Source organism: Trachurus trachurus (assembly GCF_905171665.1).
Source record: "Trachurus trachurus genome assembly, chromosome: 12".
NCBI classification, from domain to species: domain Eukaryota; kingdom Metazoa; phylum Chordata; class Actinopteri; order Carangiformes; family Carangidae; genus Trachurus; species Trachurus trachurus.
Genome location: NC_139908.1, coordinates 11,084,669 through 11,110,172, shown reverse-complemented (window position 1 = coordinate 11,110,172; position 25,504 = coordinate 11,084,669). Strand labels below are relative to the sequence as shown.

General features: G+C 42.3%; 1 protein-coding gene across 1 annotated transcript in view; it reads left to right on the top strand.

Annotated features, from left to right (window-relative positions):
• csgalnact1a (chondroitin sulfate N-acetylgalactosaminyltransferase 1a) overlaps nucleotides 1–24,995 on the top strand; it is a 31,186-nt gene extending 6,191 nt beyond the window's left edge. Inside the window, exons 2-8 of the mRNA XM_083982968.1 lie at nucleotides 4,781–6,164; nucleotides 9,214–9,430; nucleotides 12,041–12,142; nucleotides 21,763–21,941; nucleotides 22,035–22,129; nucleotides 22,357–22,438; nucleotides 24,566–24,995. Coding sequence (XP_083839094.1) covers nucleotides 5,321–6,164; nucleotides 9,214–9,430; nucleotides 12,041–12,142; nucleotides 21,763–21,941; nucleotides 22,035–22,129; nucleotides 22,357–22,438; nucleotides 24,566–24,861 — 1,815 coding nt within the window. The 5' untranslated portion in view covers nucleotides 4,781–5,320 and the 3' untranslated portion in view covers nucleotides 24,862–24,995. The remainder of the gene's footprint in view (nucleotides 1–4,780; nucleotides 6,165–9,213; nucleotides 9,431–12,040; nucleotides 12,143–21,762; nucleotides 21,942–22,034; nucleotides 22,130–22,356; nucleotides 22,439–24,565) is intronic.
• The last annotated feature ends 509 nt before the right edge of the window (nucleotides 24,996–25,504 follow it).

The following is a 25,504-nucleotide window of genomic DNA, read 5'->3' as shown; positions in this document are numbered from 1 at the left end:
AAATATGTGATAAGCAGGAAAACACATTTATCAGCTATGTCATCTCAGGAAGTGGAGGAAATGTATTCTCTGCCTTGGTTCTTGCTGTTGGTAAACAAAGCGTGACACTGTTTCTATAGCACGAAGATGTATTATATAAGTTGCATAATGCAAAGCAGTCTGCAGGAGTTACATGGGACCTTTGATTATAGGCTGTGTGCACGTACACGAACGAGTTAAGGTCGAAGCAGGAACGGCAGGAAACTGTTATCAGGTGCCAGGCGCACAGTTCGAGAGGGAAGTCGCAGTCCTGCACACAGAGAAAACAGGAACTGTTAAATTTTATGTGTGTGAGTTTTGTCTCTGTTGCAACTGTGAATGTACTGTAAAATGATTATTATATAAAAAAAAAAGAAATAAAAAAAAAGTGAGGGTGAAGTCAGGACAGGGTGTTGTGGGAAGTGCCAAACGAAAAGTCACAGTTGAATGGTGTAATTTCCTCTCAGTGTCAGTTTGGGTTTACTGGAAATCTTTACTTCTGTGGTTCATGGATGCAGCTTAAGTCTGACACGGTTCTCTGCACAATAATCAGATATCATATAGTGGAGATAAAGTGGAACTCAAGTGACCCTTCAGATACAGAATAGCAATAGCATTTATTTGGAGTCAGATTTCTGTCCACCTGATGATTGAGAGTCTATATTTACGGCCTTTTTGCTCCATTTTTGGTCTCCACCATCTCCTGAAGGAAGGAAACATCTGGTCATTTGGCAGCTCAAGGCTCCACTTTGTTCGCCAGTTTAACTGTGTGTTTTCACCATAGACTGTAAAAAACATGGACGTAGCATCCGTGACGTCACCCATTGGTTTTGGGGAGTTGTTTTTGTGACTGAAATATGGCAGCCTGAACAGCGCCATGTTGGATTTTGGTGGTCGTGTACTTTCCATATTTGGAGGAGAGGCGGTAACTCAACGGGTCAACCAGCCGAGAACCCGCCCACTGGCCTCGAAGCAGCTGTCTCCGGACCTGTCGCTCAACGTTTCTGCGACAATTTTAAACCTAATAATAGTAAAACGGTAGAGTTAAAAAAAATTCACCCCCCTCAGAGTATGTGCGGGGGTAGAAACTATCGGTTGAGACCAAAAAACGTGATGACACCAGGCTTTGATCATGTTTATTGAGGATGTAAAATCGGCGATTTTAACATGGGGGTCTATGGAGAGTTGCTGCCTTCTGGTACCAGCCCCCAGTGGCAGCCGAGAGGATTGCAGTTTTTTTAACCCGGAAGTGAGCTTCACTTCTCAGACCATGGATGTACAGTATCAGACCGACAACTCCCCCCTTGGTTTTCACTGAAAGAAAATAGTTAGAGTAGGCAGACTGAACCAGAGTAATAAAGTTGCAGGTGGTCAGATGAGCTAATATCGATGCTAGCGGATCTCTGAAGCAACAATGCTTTGAGCTGTTGATGTGTTAACATCAACATGTGTTAACATCAACAAGCTAAGATTAGCTACCAATCAAAGTTTAGTATGTTAGTATAATGTTGTTTGCTAATTATTACTCAAAACAAAGTGGAGCTGAGGCTGATGTTAGTGGTAGTTTTATCTGGTGAAATACTGTACAGGACAAACTGTTTGACTAGCCTATAGGGCTAAATTAAGTTTATCCAAGTTCATTGCAGTTCATTCTCTGCCAGTGTGACATGTTTGTGTTGTCACTGTGGATTCTTCATCATTTCTAAAATAATAACTGCCTCATGCAGTGTCTGTACAAGAAATATAAATATCACATCATTCTTTCGGTAAATGTCACAGATAAGCTTTACAAGGGCACGACTGCAGTGGCACAAAGCAGGAAATTAGAGACAACTGTTCAGACATCACCAGCGGCAATAAAATCAAACATGATTATTTAGCTGCCTGCCAGTGTTCCCGTGTTGCAGCGGTACCTATCCCCACGGGGAGTCAAATAACCAGGGCTGAATCAACTCATTCATTCCCGGTGAGACTCAGTGGTTTGACTGTGAGTCTCTGCTCGTAAATCTCAGTCACACCAGTTTCCTCTCCGGTGATGAATCTCTCTCTCATAACTTTACAGCAGCAGAGACGGACTGCCTCGCCGGGGCCGGGATCAGCTCCTATTGTGTTTGTGATATATTTGGCAGGAGCTTCTAAAAGCAGTGCGCCCGAGCGGTGTCAGGAGATGAAATACAGCGCTGTCGAGTGTAGATATGCATCATTATTGGTTCGGTGCCATGTATAAAATCAGTATTTGTATTGATTCTGAAATGGTTAGTTGAACAGAGAATGAATCACCTTCAATAGTCAATTAATTGTTTGAAGGATTCACACCCTCACACCCATTAAATATGAATCCAGGAGAGGGTGAAAGCAGATTGAAATAGCAAAAGCAGCTCAGTGTGAAGGTAACAAAAATCCTCAAATGAAAGGTGTTAGACTTATTTTTTATGATTCAGATATAATATTTTTTAATTGGTTCTTTTAAAAGAGACCGGTTGGCTGATTCACTGAGTCGGAAAAATAATTAACAGACTAACCGATAATGAAAACAAGCTATTATTAAGATAATAAGCTCATTAAATGTTGTGTTCCAGTCCAGTGTATATTTAGAGAGCAATGTCCCAGCATTAAAGTCCAACATTGTCATATAAAAATTGACATTTTGATGTTATTGTTAATGTTTTTTTGTGGCGTGTTGATGAGGGTCACTGTGTGCTCCGTATGTAAGTGCAAACATCAGAGGCCGGGTGTAGTTAAAAATGTAATGTGGTGCATTTGCTCCCCAATGAAAAGGGAAATTGACCTTCACAATGTCAGAGCTTAAGTGCATGCTCTCATTTGTGTGAATAGCTTGTGGTCACTTTCCCTGGCACCAGAGCGAGCGTGTCTCTCTGTGTGTGTGTGTGTTACAGGAAATCATGAAACCGGGAAAGTCAAAGTCATCAGGGAGAGGTGATGTAATTATTTTAAAGGAGGTTCCCAGGCTGCGATCACATGGCTGCGAAACTAATGAGAGCCGCTTGTGAAAGAAAGAAAGTGATTAAACCTCCACCACACCATTAATGTCATTAATGTCATATATCTGAGGATTTATGGCTTCATATAATGACATCATGAGGATTTTTCCTGTAATTGAAAGGATGATACTCCCATCACTTCAACTCACTCACCCACTTTTCCCCGAGCACCCTCTCTACCTCAAACATTCTCTGAGTCGGCAGCGGAGGTCCTGCTGGAGAGACGCCCTGTCTTTCCTGATTCAGCCGTCTGTTGGAGCACAGTCCAGTATTCACTCCTGCCATATACTAATCCTTTCAGTCGGCTCGGCTTCTGGCAGCCCCGTAAAAGAGCCGACTGTGTGGGGAGTCGAGAGAGACCGGGACTGATACACAGAGATACATTTACAGATATGTACTGTAAGTCAAACACTCCACCACTTACCCAGAAAAAAAACATGAAAATATGCTCACTCACATCCACATCGAGGTGCACATCAGCGTCACTCACCTTCTCTACGCTGGTGCAGGTTATAACTCAGTATCTACTCTCTAACTCTTACAATTTTAGCTTTTTGGTCATCATTATCTACTTTTTGGCTTCAGATCCCATAAAAATGAAGCTGTAGCACGTTGGGAACGATGCGCTTCGTTCCACATTTTGTTTAAAAGGTATGAACATCTGTGTAAAAGCACAGGCGGCCACTCTGTCGCATTACTCGTCACGCCACTTTGTTTGGTTCAGTGTAAACAAGCAAATGTAAACTTGTGGCCACTCATTGCAGATTATGGCCTTAGTGTGGTCGTGAACCATGAGGGTGATTTTTCTATTTCAGATAAGATCATTTTTCACATTTTTAGAGGCCTGAAGAAATAAACTCATCCAGTGTTTCTCAAGAAAGAATCTGAGAAAGATCAGAGAAGAACACATGCAGTGTTATTCTGTTCATTGGATTTTTTTTTTTTTTACCAGGGTTATGTGATATAACTTTAATCATTTGGCCATGGCCTCATTTTAATGCCCATGCTGAATTCAGTCCATCCATTATCAATACTGGCACATCCTCTGCAAGGTCGTCTACTATCCTGTTGCACAACTCTCTACCGAGACAGTTACAGAGAGACAGACGTTCATAATCACACCTATGGGTTATTTTTTATTAATCTACTCCACATGTCTTTGGATTGTGGGAAGAAACTGGAGCAAAACAGAAACAGTTTTGCACCCAAAGGGTTTAAAATAAACTTTGAGAGAGACTTCATTTGGGAATTGCTATGTTTGTATGAGTTACTCAAACAGCACATAAAAAAAAGCCTCCAGATGAACGTAATGGTTTTAAATTGGCAAGGACACCGATAGTGAGCTGTCTGTCAGTATGATACGACATTCACCCACTGTGTGTATAGTATACTCCAGTTACAGGTATATGTCCTAGTTTCTTTGCTGTTTATTGACTGAACACAAACGCTACAGTGTCAAACACACACACCCTTGCACACACAGCCTTGTATTCACACACACACACACACATCAGTGACAACATTGTTTTCCAGGAGCTGTAGTCCTGGAGGAATGCTTAGTTTGGCGTAGGCAGTCAAACCCTTTGCCATCCTAAACTAACATGTCAAAGCAGTCTGGCATGTTTCTGATTTGTTACGAGCAACACGACTAACGGTAATGAGACCGAGTCAGACAGTGGAGGTCAGGATGGGAAGAATGAATATCTCTCTAATGACAAAAACATCTCTGTCTGTCTCTCTCTTTCTCTCTCTGTTGTCAGGAAAACAACATGAAGAAACCCCCGCTGACCAACAAGGATTCGTCTTCACATGGAGCAGAACATTTTTTCTCAGTGCATCAGGCAGCCTCGTATCCAGTCGTTTGAAATCGCAGACAGGAAGAGGACACGATGGACTGACTGAGACGCATTCGAACAGATGAGTCACATATGAGTGATAGATGATGTAACAGCGTCTGGGACGGTCGTCTTGCTGACCATGGAGCTAATTGCACCAGCGGAAAAAGGGAAAACGGTGCTTTTTAACAGCTTGTGAGCGTCGTGCATTTATTTTGCCAATGACAAAACAAGTTAAAATGAAACAAGGCGGCGGAGAGGCAATGACCTAATTCAGATTATATGACCTCACACTGATAAGTGGCCTGCCTCCTCACTGGGTGATGGAACATAATCACAAATGGGCTCTTATCATAGAGGCTGGAGTGTGTGAGGTTACATGATATTTCTGTGTGTGTGTGAGTGAGTGTGTGAGTGTGAGTGTGTGTGGGTGGATGGCTCTTTAACTCAGAGGAGTGGGTTTGGATGCTACTTGCAGCGATGTTGCGGCGTGGACTGCTAGCCTGGGTGTCCCGTGTTGGGGGCGTGCTGGTGCTGCTCTGCTGCTCCCTCTCGCTGCTCTACGTGATGACCTGCAGCCCTCCGCACTCCGACGACCCCCCGCTGAGTCACGCTCTGCCCCGTGCTGGACCCAATCACCCCAGCCTGGGGGGCACAGGGCCCGGGGTCGGAGCCGGGGCCGGCGGGGCAGGAGGAGGAGGAGGAGGAGGAGCAGGAGGAGCCGGAGCCGGGCCAGCTCAGAGCGGTGGATCGCCGGGCGTCCAGTCGTACCAGGTGCTCCTTCAGGAGCGCGAGGAGCAGCACCGCCTCCACATCTCCTCCCTGAAGAGGGAGATCGCTCAGCTGAAGGAGGCTTTGCAGGAGCGCAGCCAGCAGCTGAAAGGCGTGCAGGAGAGTCTGAAGAGAGCCGCCGGGGGCACGGCGGAGGGACAGGAGGCCGGGGCTCAGGGAGGCGGCGGCGGCGGCCTCGGGGACGCTCCGGGAGCCAAGAGCCAGCAGGCCGATCTCCAGGAGTTCCTGAAGAGCCAGCTGTCTAAGGCCGAAGTGACCGCCGGCATCAGGCTCCCCAGTGAGTACGCGGTGGTGCCATTTGAGAGTTTCACCCTTCAGAGGGTGTACCAGCTGGAGATGGGGCTGACGCGTCACCCCGAGGAGAAGCCGGTGAGGAAGGACAAGCGGGAGGAGCTGGGCGAGGTGCTGGAGATGGCGCTGCACAGCCTCAACACGCCGTCATCGCAGCAGGACGGCCGAGCGGCAGCGGAGAAGAGTCAAACCAGCAAAGTGTACGCGCCGTCTGACTTCATAGAAGGTGAGGACACACGACACACACAACTTGTTTATTAAAATTCAACAGAAACCACCACAGTCTTTCCCTGACCTCCCCAAACACAATGAACTCCACTCTGCAACACTTGTGCTTTGTAAATCATTGATTGCCTCAGCCCAGGGGTTCCCAAAATGTCCATGCCAAGACCTCTTGAATACTATCAGCCTGTGGCTGGGGGACTTTCTTTTGCAAGCTCCCCTGCAGCAAAAAGAAAAGGCCAATTTCGTAATATGTTTTTATATTTTTTATCAAAGCAATATTACTGTATTGTGTGTCCATTTTGCAACACTAGTTGATTTGTTAGCAAGGGAGCTATTTCAGAACCAGAGCATCTTGATGGCGGCTGCAGGAACCGGGCCAACACTAGTTTATGACCTGCTCAATGACATTTTGACTGGTAGGAAATGGAAATATGAGCCTGACAAATAAGTTTTCAATATGATATGAAATGTATTTTATTATAATGCACTTAGAACAATTTGCTGAGGCCGCCATAGTGTTCCCTGGTGGCCTCCACATTAAAAAACCATAGCCTACTGCCTCAGCCAGTCAGAGCTCGGTCTCTTATTCTCTGTTTTATCATTACAAGATAGTTGGGAAAACAAACCGGTTCTATATCTAAATGTCATTTCCTGGAAACAGGTGCAGTACTTTTTGTTTACTACACTTCTTTTCAGTTTTTTTTTTTTTTACTCCAGTGTCTTCTGCTACCTTCAGTTACTTTGATCTTGTCTTGGTACACGAATCCCTAGAAGGTCAAAACCTGTGAGCGTTTCCATGTACTAGTAGAAGCAGGATATCCTCCTAGATTGTTCTACTCAGCTCCACACCCCCAGGAAATGAACACAGCTGCTCCTCATTCACAGTGGAGCATCTCTTCAAACGTGGTATTTTAGCGTGTGTGTGTGTGTGCATGTATATATCTGCTGCGTCTCTGTGTGTGTGTGTGATCTGCTCTTTGAAGGTCACCATCTTCACTGTGTGAGTGGGTGGAGGTTTAAAAGTGAGTAATAGGGGCACCTGGCCCGGAGGAAATGAGCCATAGGTCACTATAAGGAGCCTCTTCCATGTGCACGAGCCTGTGTGTGTGGTCTTATGTAATGTAAGTGTGTGTTTATGTGATGCATATACATTTGTCTGCATCTGTGTATATTCACATTAAGAGCCTCCATGGTGAGGCAGCAGGAGAGTGCATTGTGCTTTTAAATGAAATTGCGACTCCCTCCTGTTCATATTTAGCTCTTAGTGCTCCTTAATGGATTCAACCATCGATTTTGAGCAAATCTTTGAAAAAGCAGCTTTTTATCCAAACTGCCAGACAAGAGAAAAGAGGCAATCCAGACGGCCAGACTGACAAAAAGCATCTTCAGGGAGCTGTCAGGGCTGCATTCACAAGTCTAGTGAGCTGAAACTGCACACAAACACTGGAGGTATGCAAAATCAACTGACCAACCACAGAGTTGAGTCCTTAGAAGGGGACAGGGAGCTTCACTTCAGACACAAAGAGTGAGACAGGAAGTGGAGGCATTTTAGTCTAAACCGTTCTACATATTTACTAAATGAAAGATTATCGTGTTGCCCCTGGGAACCGAAGGCTCCCATCAGAGGGAGCTGGCCAACTTAACAGGAAAAGGTTTAATTCAAGCCGCTATCAGATGTAACTCTTAGCCCACAGTCATCGCTCTGTTCTCTGGCGTCTTCATTTTCTCTGTCGTTTTTTTTTTTTTTTTTTTTTGGCTTTCTCTCTGGGTGTCTGTCTGTTCTTTTTCTGTCATCCAAACTCTCCCTAAAGACCACACTTCCTCCCAATGGTGTGTTTTCTTCCCCTTTCTCCATGCCCACCTCTTTTGTCTCTGGACTCTTTTCTGACTTAATAATTCCCCATTTCCCTTTTTTTTTCTCCTTCTACCACCACTGACCTCAATGGGCAAGTAATAATAATCCGAGGAATAGCGCAGTAATTGCAAAACAACTGTCTTTCTGGATAAAGCTGACTCAAAGCCTGTGACAGCAACAAAAAAAAATGGTGTTGATGACCGCAATAGTCTCCCTTGCAGTGTGTGTGTGTGTGTGTGTGTGTGTGTTATAGTATGTGTATGTACGGTTATGGCTCTTCGCCCAGCAGCAGCAGCAGTGTGCATGGACAATGTCTCATTTGGCCTCATATGCCCTCGTTTTCCTTTCTGTTTTTCTCCCACATATACACACAGTATCAGGCTGTCACAGAGAATTGATGACATACACACACACACACACATAGAGAGAGAGAGAAATAATGGTGCAGCTGATGCTAAAAATGATATTCCCTTGAAAGATGTTTATTTTTTTGTGCATTTCTTCTTAAAATTAGACATTAACTAACTGGGAAAAGAAAAACATCATCCTTGGCACTCGAAACTCAGAAATCTCTAAGGGTTATAAACAAAACCGCACCCTGGTGAAAAGTAAAGTAAACTAAATCATTGTGAGGAGTTTTAAAAAAGCGCAGAGGAACAACAGGCAGAGAAACGTGTCATGTGACATTAAAACTCACTAAATTATATATAAAAATATATATTCAGCCCTCTTTGTTACCTAAGTTGGAGCCAGAAGACCATTAGCTTAGCATAAAAAAAACGATAGCAAAGGCCACTTACAACTTATACAACTTATCTTATAAAAACACAAATGATAACTAACTAATTTATAGGCTAAATGAAATATAACATGTTTTCATTGTGTACATAATGTTAGTGAATTAGGTAGCCTTTATATTCTAGCAGCATGTTGGTGCAGTCATTGATGCCTCCCTCAGGATGATTGGTGATCTCCAGCATGATTTATGCTTAGCTAGAAAGTACAACTCCTGCCAGTGGCTTCATATTTAATAGACAGATAGGAGACTGACACTGATCTCACTGTTCTTTTAAACATACTTTTATAATATTTATATACTTTATAATACTCGTTTATACCAGCACAATCTCTAATTATCATAAAAACTATGTACTTTGTTAAGTTTGTCTGATCAGGAGTTCATGTCACCCGTCAGGTATCACTCGTACAGAGAGGGACAAGGGGACGCTGTACGAGCTGACCTTCAGGGGGGAGTCCACCAACGAATTCAGGCGCCTGGTCCTCTTCCGACCCTTCGGACCGCTGATGAAGGTGAAGAACGAGAGGGTGGACACGGCCAACGTCCCCATCAACATCATCGTCCCACTGTCCAGGCGAACAGACAAGTTCAAACAGTTTATGCAGAACTTCAGGTGAGAGTCAATTGATTGGAGCTGTTTATTGATTGTAGGTTTATTTACTGAGCTTCTGTGACGGTTGTGACTGAGACAGACACGCCACAATAAATTATTCAAAGCGGATCTCTGTATCACACATAACTAATGCCGGAAATGTGACACTCTGTTCTTCAAACCCAGTTTTGATTCCTGTCTTACATTTTAATTGGGGATCAGGCAGATGGGGACAAGGAGGGGGGCGATTAGAGGAAGGAAAATTAAAATGAGAGGGGATATTTTTCTTTTCTGAAGGTAGGCTACATGTAATTAACATTTTCAAATCATCACTTTCATCATTTATTTTGGTTGCTGGTAGGCATCATCAGCATGTAAACAATCTGAGAGATTATAATGAGTCAGACCAGACTATGAATAAAGATAACCTCACATAGCCTTACAGGCCGGAGCTCAGTTTATATCACTCACTATGTGGCTGCAGGAAATGCAATTTCATCCAATTTTTGATGCATCACAAACAGATCCAGGCTACCACGTGTACGTATGTGATGAATGATCAAATGGAAATCTTGATAAATGAAAACTATAAAGGGTTTATTATAGCGAGGTGAAATTAAAATGAAATGCTGTCATTTAAGAAGAAAACAAGCCGTCAGAATTCATCAGCTAAAAGGAAAATGTGCTTGTTTCAGCTCCCCAGTCCGTCACCATCAGCTGAGGAAACATCCTCCTTAATGTCTGTGATTTATTGTGCTGCCGCTGCTGCTTATCACAGCTCTTTTTACATGGTAAATCCTGCTTAGTAGCAGTGTTGAAGCCCATTAAAATGCCCCCCTGGGCAGACCGGCAGAAGTTGATATAAAGCATGGCAAGAAGTGTACTTACTTGAAAGAGCCGGCGAGTCGCTGAGCAAACACTTTACTCTCATCCATATTAAAGGTGTGCTGCGTCTGTGTGTGTGTGTGTGGCTGGGTGGGTGGGCTTGTTTTATTATATTCATAGGGTCAGGAAACTGGGAGTCCAGGATACTTGTGTGAATAAAATAATGGCCCACACTGGTTTAAAAAAATGTTTGAGGGGTGAAACTTAATTTAAGGGTCAGAATTAATTTGGCTTGCAGTCAGAGTGAGAGTTAGGGTCAGAAACTAGGAAATGCATTATGCCACTGGTGGGTGCTCACAGATATAGTCAAACAAGGTTGTGTGTGTGTGTGTGTGTGTCTGTGTCTGAGTGAGTAACTGTGTATTCAACAAATGTTCTTTATTTACATTTAGACCCCCCAAAATAACAGCATTTCTGAGCCTCTGTGGTCCGTTTCCCCGGTGTAGCATCCAGAGATAAAATGTGAATTCACACAAACAGCAAACATTTGCAGTCTGGTTCTCTCTCGAGTTTCAAAAGAAATCCTCGCTCTTACCACATGATCAAATCATTATAACAGTTTTATCTCCCTATATTGTGGTCTGAATGATATGATTAAGAACATCATGTGAGATCCCAGTAAAAAAAAATCTATTTACGTCTAATAATACCATCTTTTATGGAGTCTCTTACACAACAGCATCTAAAATGACAGTAAGTATTGTTTTATTCATGACTTCTCATTACCCTCTGCATATCCTCAGTCATTTTTTAAGCATCCTGTGTTCATCTGGTTGAGTTTTATGAGACATCTTTCCCCTCCCTGTGCTCCGGGGGGAAATTCAGACAAATGTTTGTGCGCCTTGTGGGAGAAGACGGTGAATTATCTTCAGCATGTGTGTGATGCATTTGACACGTTTGCATCAAAGTGCTCGCAGGCATCTCCCACCTGGTCTCTCTTTAACTCGCACACGTTTCCCTCTGTGTGTGTGTGTCAGTGAAGTGTCGCAACGAGAAGAGTCCGGGTTGGATTACATGTTGTTTTTAATTAACAAACAATCAATCCTTTAGTCTATAAATATCAGGAAATGACACATTACAGTGTCTTAACCTTTTATCTGTATGTTTCATCCAACTAACAAAACCAAAATCTCAAAAGTACAACTCTGGAAAAAATTAAGAGACCACTTCAAAATGATCAGTTCCTCTGGTTTTACTATTCATAGGTATGTGTTTGAGTAAAATGAACACTTTTGTTTCATTCTATAACCTACTGACAACATTTCTCCCAAATTGGAAATAAAAATATTGTCATTTAGAGCATTTATTTGCAGAAAATGGCGTTTTCAGACCTTGTATAATGCAAAGAAAACAAGTTCATATTCATTTTAAAACAACACAACACTACTTTTTTAAACTTAGGAAGAGTTTAGAAATCAAAATTGGTGGAATAATCCCAATTTTTTATTGCAGCAGTGTTTTTTTTATTTTTTTTAATAATCTTTCTTCTTCATTAAATATGATTTGGTTCAGATGATCAGCTAAGTAAAGTGAGGTGTGCTTGTGTTAGAGTTCAATAGACACTGGAATCGATGGCTGCCATACATGTAGAGAAGCCGATTTATTAAGAACATTTTGGAGTGGTCTCTTTATTTTTTCCAGAGCTGGTATACGTATGATGATGTAAAACGGAGATGAGAAGCTGAAACCAGTAAGTGCCATCATCCGTAATGTCCCCTCCTTTGTGTGTTTTGTGTGTCTGTCTAGGGAAGTGTGTGTGCGTCAGGACGGCCGGGTCCATCTGACGGTGGTGTATTTTGGGAAGGAGCAGATGAGCGAAGTCCGCAGCACTCTGGAGAACACATCCAGGTGGGTGGGGGAACCGCAGCCAAGATCAGATCTTTGAATTAGAGGCCAAAACACAGAATATGAAATGCAATTTATGTAATGTAATGAAATGAAGACCGACGCAGTCATGCACTCGCCGGCGGTGGAGTGCTGCGAAAACATTTTTTTGCTATTTCCACACATGCACCAGAAACCTCTTCTCTTCCTCTTGTTTTGTAATCTGTCCCTCTCTCTCTCTCACGACACACACTCTCTCACACACACCACACACACACACACACACACACACACACACACCTCCTGGATCGGCGTCCTGCCATAGCCAGTCATCTGCCTGATGAATAATGGAGCAGTGTGCCACCCATGCTGAGGAGCGGAGAGCTACACCAGCCAACACAGATAAATTACAAACGGGCCTGTGATCGTCCCTGATTCACGCTGCCCCCTCGACAGGGACCTCGACACCCACACCTCTGGAGATGATCGTTGTGTGTGTGTGTGTGTGTGTGTGTGTGGCTGATCAGGAGTCAGATCCACTGTGGATTGAGCCACAGATTCCCTGAGGGAGTTGCTATGGTGATGCTTGTCGATTTCCCAGCCCCGAAGGTTTTTTGTGCGGCCTTGAATCAGTCGGACTATCTCCAGTATCACACAGCGTCTCTTTGTCTCTCCGTGTCTCCTCCTGTTGCTGTCGCTAAGGGGGGAAACTGTGGAGATAAAAAAGAAAAAAAAACAAAAAGGAGGCAGCATTAAATACTCCTGAAGTGAAGCGTCACATGAGTCACAAAGAAGGTGAAAAAAATCTAAACCTCAGAGTGTAGAAAGAACACAAACATCCAGAAAACCCGTGATATTGTAGTATTGATTTTACTGTGGGAGGATTCTTAAAGGAGTGAGGAGGTTGTAAGAGAAACACACTGAATGGGAAACATTTGAAGCAAAGGTAAGTGAAGGTGCAGTCGGAGGGAGAGAGGGTGTTAAATAAAGCACACTGACATGTAATTTCTACTCCTGAGCTGCGGCTCCGCTTTGAACCCTTTTTTTCCCTTTTTTTTAAGGCTTTTTGTATTGTTCTCTCAGTCTAACAATGTGTTCATCAGTTATGTAGCAGCTTATCTGAGTCTGAATCAGTTCCTGTAATCAACCCCCGGACCACGATTTCCTTTTATCTGGCTTTTAGACGGGGGAAATGAATGGGAGTCATCATTGAAGATAACTACCTATAGTTCCATTATGTGGGACCCCCGGATAGACACACACATACACACACATATATAATACACACATGCTTTATCCACACAGATACAATCCCATAATGCATTCAGGATGTGGGCACAGTGGAAAGTATAGTATATGTGCATTTGCAATTTGGCAGAAAGCTAAAGGATGATTACCCTTAAAAAGACAATTAGCAACATTGATTTTTTTTTTTTAGCTTGATTACTTCATCGATAAGTTGCCAAGAATAATAAAAGTAGTTACTACATCCCAAAGCAATGTTTAAAACTTATTTTTTTAAAGGGACTACGAGGAGTTTTGGAAAGCGAAGTGTATTCACACTACATTTCCCATGAGCCTCCATGCGCACTGTGAATTCTTGGACCGGCGCAAGACGGACGAAAGTGAAAACATTTTCCAAGATTGTTTTCATTGATCAAGAATGAAAGTCGGAGGTTTGAAGACGATCAGATACCGTCGTAGTTCTGACCATAAATGGCGATCCGGCGGCGCAGTGTCCGGAAAACCAAAACTAGGACCAAAGACAAAAAGATATATTTATCGAAAATGGACCCATTAACAAGTGTTGGTAATGTTATGTAGATTCATCCACATTAATATGAGACTATTTTATAACCAAAAGCAAACTCCTCAGGGTCTCTTTAAACTAACAATGAAAACATCTAGTTTGCCATGTTCACCGTCTTAGTTTAGCGTGTGCGGATGCTAATATTAGCTATTTAGCAGTAAACACAAAGTACAACTAAGGCTAGACAAATTAAAACGTTGGCGCTGGAGGAAAATTCATGGGTTCAACAAGTTATTACAGTCGATCTTTAGAAAGGGAATCATTGTTTGCACCAAATTACATGGTAATCATTCTGTCAGTCTGCAAGAAATGTCATTTTAAAACCACTAATGTGAACCTCATGGTGGTGCCAGTGGAGGAGAGTCATCAAAGTATCCTCTAGAGAACATGGATGAATGGACTAAATGCCATAGTAATCTGTTTAATAATTACTGAGACATGTCACATAAAAGAAAAAATGTCAACGCCACGGTGGTGTTAGAGGACAGAAGTCAGGGGAACTCCAAAGTTAGATTCGTCTTTAAGGGACCATGACAGTCATTCATAACATTTCCTGTGCTTTTTGACGTATTTCAGTCTATGTATATATACCATAGCATTAGACTGACCAAACAACACGGCCCTCCCTTGTGCCACGTGGCTACCATGGCTAATACATCAAGCACAAACCAGTCTCCACATGTGATTAATTGTATTGAGACAGTTTTGGGTAATTATCCTTGATGAATGGCCAGTATAATTAATCAGTTACTATCACAGTTGCTTTTTTATCGGCTGATCTGTTTAACTAATTGACTGAAATCCTAAACAACATACGCTCATTTAATCATCTAAAAAAAAAAAATCCAAATACCACTGTTGCAATGGCACCAGGAGCCTAAAACGCTCTGCACAGAAAGAATCATGAGGCTTGAAAGTTTCAAACATTGTTTACACTTGTCAAGGTTGTGTGAAAACCAACCGAGTCCAGTAGAGACCAAAACACAGCTGATGTATCCTCTCCACAAGGCCAAGGTGCTCCAGGGTTTGGACGCTGTAGTTCAAAAGCTTAACCCCAAGAGCCAGCTGCTAACTCACTAACAGAAGAGCCGAGGGTCAACTATGATGTCCTCGCTGTGAAAAACTCACACAGGTTCACACACAAACACACACACACACACACATAGACATCTTCACTCACAAACAAGTCAATATCTGTTCCCAGCAGTGATGGCATCATTAGTGGCTGATCTGATTCCACGCTGCCCTTCCTACAAATTAAATTCACCTCCACAAACTGGTTTCGTTTGAATCTGCTCCCAAATCACCTCCAGCTATTTGTCCTTTTTTTTTTCCTGTGAGATCACATGCAGTCACACTCCAGGCGCTTTAGTACCACAGCGTTTCTGCTCAAATTCTTCCAAAGAAGCATTTGCTAGAGTATCAACAGCCAATACAAACTACTCGAGGCAAATTTCCCATGAGTCTAAAAAAGATCTTAAATTGTCTTGGAACTACACCAAGTTTTCTAACCCTATCAACGTCTACTGGGTTTATAAAGGTTAAAAAGGGTTGGTTTTTATTGCCGTTTGCCGTTTCAACAGCTATACCAGTTTGACAGTAACAAAAGCCAAAACAAGTAGACTATAGGCGAAGGAATACGTTGCTCCAGAAAGAGCAAGAGAGTCTGCATCAGAGTCTCAGCGTTCAAGCAGTCTGGCAGACACCAGGGATATCGTTTAAAATAGATAGGATCAGCTGCCGAACTTTCAAGTATATCGCTTACACATCCTCACTTCAAAAGCCTGAACTCGGGCTCCAACCATCGGGGGGCTTGTACGTTTCTGAGGCTTGAATATTCAAGAATAAAGATTCCCAACAACGTGAGATAAAACGAAGGAGATACAGAAAAAATAAATAAGGAGAGGGAGATTGTGTGTAACGGAGGGGGAAGAATGAGATACCCATTGATAGGTATGAATAATTACAGTGCTTCACAAGAACAGGGGGGAGGATGACGGCAGAGGGGAAAAGAAGTGAGAAAGGAAGAGGAGGAGACGTTAAAAGATAAGATGGGAGAGCTAAGCAAAGTTGGAAAAACAGACGGATCTTCTGAGGATGGAAGAAGAGCGTCAGCAGCCACATCTCAGAGGAAACTGGACACACAGATGAAAGAGAAGGACCAAAAATGTTGGGGCAGACAAAGAAACGGAAGATGAGATCACGCTCATCTCGCCCATCGACTGCAACCCTTTCTCTCATCTTCCCCTTGTACCAACTTGCGACACCCTCTCCGACGAGCCTTTGATGCTGTTGTGCTATTTCGTTCGGTTCACAGATGGGTCAACAACCCTCTGAAGAGCCACTGACAGCTCGGAGGAAGCAAGAGGATAATGCTGAGCAGAAGGTGACTGAGGGAAGATTATGAGCAGATGAAACGATAAATCTGAGCAGTTAGAAAGCTGTTGAAATATTCGTATCCAAGAGAGCGTGTGTTTTAGATCGCCCGTGCAAACCCATTCTGGAAATTGCTCAATGTTAACAACTTGTGTGGCTGTTTGGTTTGTTTTTTTCAGCCCTTAGTGTGATCACAAGACCATATTTTTATGGCTTGCTCTTACCTCTCTATTACATGCACAGACTGCTGATCCTCCAACTCGCTGTTGAGCTTCGCCCAGAGACGATACACCAGCCTCCCTGCTCTGTAAACAGCAGGAAGGTGACAGTCACATGGTGTGAAAACAACTTGTTAAATATTGCAAGCACAAAAAAAAAATGCCTATAGGTAGAAGAAAGCTACCGAGAGCGTGCAGGGATGATGAGGAAATATATATGAGGCAACAAGACTGCAAGAAACTCTGTGAGGATCCAATTAGGCACAGTGGTGTCTTGAGCTAAACGCTAACATCGGCATTAATCGTGCTCATAACGGTAATGTTAACATTGTGATTCTGTTGGTAATGTTGACTATGTTCACCATTGTTTGTTAATTCAACCCTTGTTTTAACTCAGGAATACACTTAGTTGGAGAGCACATTTATAAAATAGCAGTAAATTAAAAGTTCCTCGACAAGAAACAGCAGTGTTGTTCTGACATCAAAGCGGCTGGAAACAAAAATGCCATCAAATTAAAAGGGGTTTTCAAGAAATAGAACAACAATAAAAGCCACAAAAAAAAATTCAAGAATTAATAAAAACTGAACAAGAATCAAAACATTAAAACAATGGTGTACTGATCAGCCAAAACAGAAACATCTGAAAGTGAAGTGTGATGTAATGAAAGATTCAAACTGCCCTACGGATAAAAGTGAAAGGAAGTTTTAAATTATTCTGCAAAAACTAGATCCTCCGAGTTCACAGAAACAGCCGGCACCTGCACAAGACGCACGCTATATTTGTAAATTATCCATCACGGCATCACCACAGTCTATAGCAGTGTTTTTCAACCTTGGGGTCGGGGCCCCATGTGGGGTCGCGTGGAATTCAAATGGGGTCGCCTGAAATGTCTAATAATTGATTTAAAAAAAAGAAATTACTGATAAAAATATCATGATTAAAAACACCACACACAATCTTAAACATCTGTATTCTATACTTTTACTTTTCACTTTCACTTACACTATAAATTGAGTTCAATTAAAATGCAGAATAATAAAAATATCTGAGCTGGTGCATCTTGATTGACGGCCACAATCACGTCAGCGGGGTCACCAGAAATTTGTGATGTCAAATGGGGTCACGAGCCAATAAAGGTTGGGAACCACTGGTCTATAGGATTCATCCTCTGGGGGAACACAAACAATAGTTAAGTGGATGAATGATGAGAACGTTGACCTGTTGGTGGAGCTGGAGCAAAGGTCAGAAGGTCATTGATGTCAGTAGGATTTATCCTCTGAGGAACATGCATGCTTGTGCAAAATTTCATGGTCATGTGTATAATTGTTGAAGTAATTCAATGTGTAACAAAGTGATTAACAGACTGACTTGCTATGGGCTACTTGTCACCATGCAGCATGGCTAAAAAGCAGGCATGCGTCTTCTTTGGTATCTTTTAAATTGCTGAGACTGAAAAGCAGCCTGGTTTTGGATGCATATATAGGGTTTACAGTTGAGACATCCAGTAAGCACCATGTCTGCAGTCAGGCCTCTAGCAACAGTATCACCACACACAAGCAAATACATAAAATGATTATACAGAGGCACAGATTCACAGAGGAAGAAAGAGGGAATCTGGTCTCCCCTCCCTGTCCTGAGCAGAACTAACAGGATCATGCCTGCTGCTGAGACACAACACGACGACAGCTCTTTACAGGCGTCTCACTCTGACACAATTTCAATAATTTGGCCGCTACTAGATACCAGCCATCACGCCTACAGTAAACAAATTGACTATTTTAGGTCCTAAGAAGGGTGTTGCTGCCTGTGGGAAAGAGGGAAGCACAAAAAAAGAAGCAGGATATAGAAGTCATTTAGAAAACAAGGATATCGCAGCATTAAAGTGGACTTTTACACTTGGCACACAATAGTAATGCACGTCTGACTGTGGGGATTAGTTAAACAGTTAATAAGCTCAGGCCAATGCACACAAACCACGCACTTAGCAGGAAGAACAATACAGCGTCACTATAGCTCGCTTGAAACAAACACATTTTCACCTATAGCTAATAAGAAATGTATGAATTATTTATAACTACATCTGTGTACTTCAGCACAATTTGTGCACAAGTGTATAGCAACAGAAATGCTCTGGATAGAATATGTTGGCAGTATAAAAATATGAATATCATGATTTATGTTTTAATAATATTAAATTCAGGGAAATACTTTCTTTTTGTTGTAATGTGTAACGTTAGCTGAGTTTACCAGAACTGGGAGCAGAGGGAAACAGACAGTTAACCTCTGTTCAAAGGTATTTGCTACCAATTAGCAATTAGCTATACATAGACAATATTGTTTGTTTTTGTAGGAAATCACAACTCCCCCTTTTTTTAATTAATGGACTTCAGGCGCTGTTTTCTTTTTTCTTTTCTTTTTTTATCACTTGAAAAGAACCAGGCCAGGTGTTCATTGTTGTTTCTAGTCTTAATACTATGCTAAGCGTTACACTAACTACCCGCTGGCCATAACTCCATATCTACAGTAGACACAAGAGTGGTATTGATCTTTTCAAATAACATCTAATAAACATAAATACAAAATGCTCATATGCACAAAAAATCTTGTCTCAACTCAACATATCATTCAGTTTTGCTTAATTTGCAAAATAAAAGTAGCAAGGTATTAGCTTCTCTCGTGAGACACAATTGTTCTGAGGTTTTGGCTCTGTCTGTGACAAATGAGCCTCTTGCCCCATTAAAGTCGAGACTGAATCAACAAGTGAGTGTTGCTGGTGTTGCATTAAAACGTTGTTTGAGACAACCAGAGCTATTGTGCTCTGTCTCTGCCATCTGTGGACAGTTTAGTGCCAGTGGGTGGGACCAGCTCCCCTGGGACTCCGTGTAGATTTGAGAAACAGATCGAGTCTGTTTGGATTCACAAACTGTGGACAGACGCAGGGAGACTGGCTTTTGTCTGCTGACAGTGTGGACTCGCTGACAGTAGACAGACAGATGTGTGAGCACATCCTCAGAAGTTCATTTCTGAGGAGTTAAACACAATTTGAGACGTTTTTTTTTAGCCGTGCAGACGATTAAGACGTTTATTAATCGGACAAGACAGGCAAGATGCTCACAAGTGGCGTCATGTTTCTGTTTCTCTGGGATTAAGAGCCACTCAGGTTGAAAAGGGTTTATTATGTCTTATTAATGGCAGAGGCTGAAAGGATGGCAGCTAGACAAAGGCTTTTTTACACACAGGAGGCTAATAGACGTGAATAAATGTGTTGATACACAGACACAAACACACGGCAGTGAGTTGGAAATGTGGGGAGTGTGATTCAAGCTGCCTGAAGGGGAAAAAACAAAACTGACCGCGTTTCCTCTGGTCATCCTGGTTTCCTTAAACAAAGCTGTGTATGTCTGCCTCTGTCTACTCGCAGCCTCTGCCTGCTGTTTCCCATGTGTTATGTCACAGAGCATCACATGAATGAAGGAGGAGGTTTGATCCTGTTTGTTCTGCCTTGCATTCAAACGTGTGAACCAGTTTTTCCTCAGTATCCTTTATCTGAAGTTGATACAAGTGTATGTGTGTGTGTGTGTGTGTGTGCGTGCGTGGATGTGTGTGAATAAAGGATTAGTCACTAACAGTGTGAATTGTTATGGCTGAGGCAAATGCCACAGCTGTGCACATCTGAATCCAGCTGTTTCTCTTTACTCTCACCACATCCCGCTAGACAAACGTCAGTCCAGCGATGGAGGGGGCTTTGTTATGGGCCACGCAATTAATTTTTTGTTCACAGTCGGAGCTTACGTTTCATATCATGAGCAGGATCAGAGTGAGAGCAGCAGGAGCTGACTCATGAACATGTCGGGGGAGTGAAATGAAGTCAGTCTCCGAGAAAGTTTGTGCTGATGTGAAGTTCTTGGGAGAGGATTTGTGAGGTCATTATGTTTTAATCTTGGGGTGGAAAATACTAAAGGCCCGAAAACTGAGGATTACCAGGGGCAGAATTAAGCCACTTCAGAAGCCCGCGGCAAAATTGCATTGTGGGACCCCATTGACTTTTAGCTTCTCCACTGTGTTGCATTTACATACACACCAGCCACAGTGCATGTGGCAGCTTCATTGTATATATATTTTTTTTTTACTTTGAGTCATGCAATCCAACCAGCGCTGCTGCTGCTCTGAAACACCAACCCCGTGCTGTAGTGGTTTTGTGGTAATTTGATTGAACGCAAATTTATTTAGGGAAGAGCATTCATCACGTCGGCACAAAATTAACTGGAATAATGAACGTATTTAAACTGGAATTTGCCACAGGCTACCTCTGCGAAAAAACAAGGTCAAATACGAGCCTTTTGATCAAGTAAAAACGCTGGATGTTCGCTTAAGGGCCGTCATTGTTTCTGTTAGCAGTGCGCTGTGCTTTAGCGTTGCATATTCTCAAACAAATTAAGTGACAAATTAAATAATTACCACAGAGAGAATCAGAGAGCTTGGAGCAGTTTTACTTTGTTGTTAATCCTCCCCCCTCTAAACCGATACATCATGACGCCGGTTTGGCTGCAGAGCTATAATGGACTTTGTGACCTTTCATACACCTGAAATGTTACAGTATGTTACTGCTACTGTGGAATATATAAATAGGTCGTAACAGACGAGTACATTAATGCCCTACAGCAAACAATCATGGTAATGCGTGTTAGTGGAACCTGGAGTTTACAGGGGGAAATTAGCTGCAGGCGAAACGTTTAGTTTCGGCGGAAGGTGACCTGTAGCGCCTCCCTGAGGGAAGGAGCTGCAAGAGCTGATAAGCAGGTTGTGGTTTTCCTGTTTGCTTTACAGTTCTGTGAGTTTGCATGGATTCAACAGATTGGAGTGGAGCACAGATGATTTTAGATGTAGGATTTTTCCTTAGCTGTAGCCTACCACACTGTTAAAAACCAAAACGGAAGAATATCTTTCAAGCTGTCTAAAGGAAGTGTTGTTGAGCTGCTCCACTGATTTGTTCAGTGTTAGTTTTCTACTTTTCACTAATGTGGATTTAAAGTTGTTGTTTTTTTAATCTCAGGGTGTGAAGTTTTTCAGCCAACACATCAATCTCTTTTTGTCTTTCAGTTCACCTCACCTCAGTTGAGCTGTGCCAAAGCATGTCGGCAAAGCAAGTTTATTTTTTGTTTAAAATCCAAGTTTTTGCTATAAGAAAATTGATTTTTCTTGCTCCTCTCTCTTCTCTCTCCTCTCTCTGTGTCCGCAGGGAAGCGAATTTTAAGAACTACACTCTGCTGCAGCTGGACGAGGAGTTTTCTCGGGGCCGAGGTCTGGACGTCGGGGCCCGAGCCTGGAAAGGCGGCAACGTGCTGCTGTTCTTCTGTGATGTAGACATCTACTTCACCGCCGACTTCCTCAACAGCTGCCGACTCAACACACAGCCCGGTGAGACATACATACGCAACCTACAGATATACACACCTTCCTGTAAAATCGTATCATACACTGGTCTGACAACACTGTCTCTCTATGTCTCAGGTAAAAAGGTTTTCTACCCGGTGTTATTCAGCCAGTACAACCCCACTCTGATCTATGGAAGCCCTGAACATGTCCCACCTGTGGAGCAACAGCTGGTAACACACAGCAATCAAATCTACCTTCTCCCTGTCCATTTTCCTGCTTGCCACTTGTGGAAACTATCGTACTCTGTGTGATGCCTTATAGCTGGGAGGTTGGGGAAATAGTTCCTCTCTCCAGCTGCTAAGTGGAGGAATCCAAAGAAGTATTGATGGACCTCCCATGTGAAGTGAGCTGATATATATTTCTGTTCACAGTCTAAGCACTGCACTTCTTTTTCCAGGTGATCAAGAAAGACACAGGGTTCTGGAGGGATTTCGGCTTCGGTATGACCTGCCAGTACAGGTCAGACTTCATCAACATAGGTAAATATTAAAGAAGAAAAACTGCATTTAAAGCACAGTATGCACTCTAGTCCTATCCATCACATCATCTTTGCAATGCTGGAATTTATAAACAGTTGCTCCTGGGGGTTGATTATCTGTGCAGAGGCGTTGCATAACTCAGAGTAAAAATGCGCCTCCTTGAATGGCTCCAGCAACATGCACTGCTACGTTAATGGTGCCATCGCTTAATGGATATGAAAAACATGATCAGAACACAAATGGTTCAATATTACATTACGTTTCTTAACTTGGATGGGATTTTATTACATTACTCTGCAGGAAACAGCTCTGAGGAGCAGTAGCAGCATATATTAGCATATCTCATAGCCCCATGTCCTCTCCATCTGTATATTAGGTGAGGAATATTGGCTCTCAAAGCAGATTTACATCAATTTAGTTTCTCTCCAAAGTGAAATCAATTACAGGCTTCAGTGAAATACAGCAGGTTTTATTGTTTTGAACCCAAACAAACACACGCAGGCATGCAAATGAAATTTCTTAACTGTGCCAAAGGTGTAACACACAAAGGCCAGAATTCTGTAGGAAATTAATGGTTTGATATTTTGGGGAAAATATTCTCATTCACCATCCAGCTGAGTGTTATATACAAAAACATAGACCGAGTTGTTTTCGAGGCAAATGCAGAGACTGCTTGCCGGAAAACTGCCCCTGACGGGAACGCGCATCAGCTGTTTTGCATGAATTTACCTAGAAAACAACGCCGTCTCGTAACGTTCTGTTATTATCTCATAGTGTGGTGAATGTGCAGGTCACAACTTGTCCACGAGAGCGTTTTGGAGTTGTTGGATTGTGTATTTGATGAGTTTGATGAGGGAAACCAAGAAATCCTGTTAGCCTCCGTAGAGTAGCTCTGAGCAGCTCGCGGCTCTGCTCCGTCGATCTAAAAATAGCTTGCACCAACAATTAAAGGTAACAAACCTACTGCTAAGACTATAGGGATTATGGCAATGGGCCAATTTGCCAAAATGTTGAAGTATCCCTTTAATGATTTTTTTTATATGGAGCCAAAACTATAGCTGTTGCATAGGCAACATCTAATGGGGATCCAAATATTATGTCTGTCCAGTTAATATGTAGCCCCAGCCACCAGATGGTTATATTAGCTTCACTTTGTTTATATTGTATATATTGAGTTGGACTGACTCTGACGGTAAGCCTACTAGCGTCTCTAAGTTCATTAAGTAACACAATTAAGTAGTAGTTATTATTGTGACCAGGGTGGTTATTTAAGGCGACCAACTTTCATGAAGAGGTAACTTTAACCAAAACTGATCCCTACCAAGATGTTTTTGTGCAGTGACCCAGTAGCGGAGATGAGCTCATACTTGCGTGACATTTCAGACGGCATAGAAAATTCATTTGGACGACTTGTCGTGTGCTAAATCTGCATAAAAATGAAAAAAATGTAGTTTTATGGGGGGCTATGTGCAGACAGAGTTCCCATAAAATGACAATTTCTCATTTTTAAATCGATTATACGGGCAAAAGTGGTGCCAGGTGGATTTGTTTTGTAAGAACAGGACCAGGCTTGCTGTTTTCCCCTTTTTTTTAATGTTAAATGAAGCTGACCAGCTTCTGTAGCTTTATATTTACCACACAGACATCAGAGAGCTACCATTCTTCTCATCTATCAACAAGTTAATGAGCAATTCATCTGCTGGGTTCAAACGTTTAACCCTAGAAAAAGGAGACGGAGAAAAACTGAGAATAAAATAAGTAAATGAAAAAATAAAAAAGAGTGAGTGTGAGCAAAAGCAGACATGTGTGATTTAGATGATACAGAAACATATCTGATCAGTAAAATGTTTTGGTGAGCACGCCATCCGTCCTGAATTTCTTCACTGCCCCCTCACGAAACAACAAACCAGGCAGTGTGGAGACAACTGATTATCATCGCACACACTGTTGAGTCTAATCAGGGTTCATAATCAGCATTCCTTTAAGAGGTAGGGAACACTGCGAAGAAAACAAACAGTGCTCAGAAAAGTGTCTGCATGCAAAGAGCTTTGAATTTTTCCACTTTACATATCTGCATGTTTAATGATGATATAATAACAGGCTTTACGTTATATTCTGTTCCCGTAGGGGGATTTGATATTGACATCAAAGGCTGGGGTGGTGAAGATGTCCACCTCTACAGAAAGTACCTTCACAGCAACCTCCTAGTGGTGCGAGCTCCGTCACGCGGCTTGTTCCACCTGTGGCACGAGAAGCACTGCGCCGACGAACTCCCCCCGGACCAGTACCGCATGTGCATGCAGTCCAAGGCCATGAACGAGGCCTCGCACGGCCAGCTGGGGATGCTGTTCTTCAGGCACGAGATCGAGTCTCACCTCCGCAAGCAGAAACAACAGCAAAATTCAAATTCCAAAAAGACATGAAATCTCCGCGTTGGTTGAATTATTAATCCCTCGCAAAGACTGCAATCATTTAGAGTTGTGGAGAAGAGGAGATTAATTCAACTAGTAGTTAAAGAGATTTTGGAAAATGTGCACTTATTATTCCTTTTTCTTTTCTGAGCGCATGAATCGAGACAATAGATACCACTCTCATCTTTGTATGCAAAGTATGGTGCTGTTGATTGGCTTAGCTTTGCATAAAGACTGGAGACGGGATGAAACAACAAGCCTGCCTCTGTCTCAGGTCTCTAATCAACATGTTCTGTCTCGTCTATTGGGTTTTACGGTGGTTGAGATGGAACTAATTTGGCAATTTCATTAAAGGCTGCAGCTCATTTTTTTTCCATGGGAATTTTCACAGTCACTTTCAATTGATTTTTGATGACTGATGTTAGTCCAGACCTCAAAATTATTCAAATTATTCCAACAATTTTTCCCACAGATTCATTTTTTTTCTATTTTGCCCCATTTATTTATTGAGTAATCATCTCAGCTTTACTTGTGTACATTTCATATATTGTCAATATGCAGTGTATACAAAAATCTGACTATGTTAAATAAGACATTAGCATAACATAATAAGAGCAATATTTTCCTTCCCCATCTACTGTAGTGAAGTTGAAGT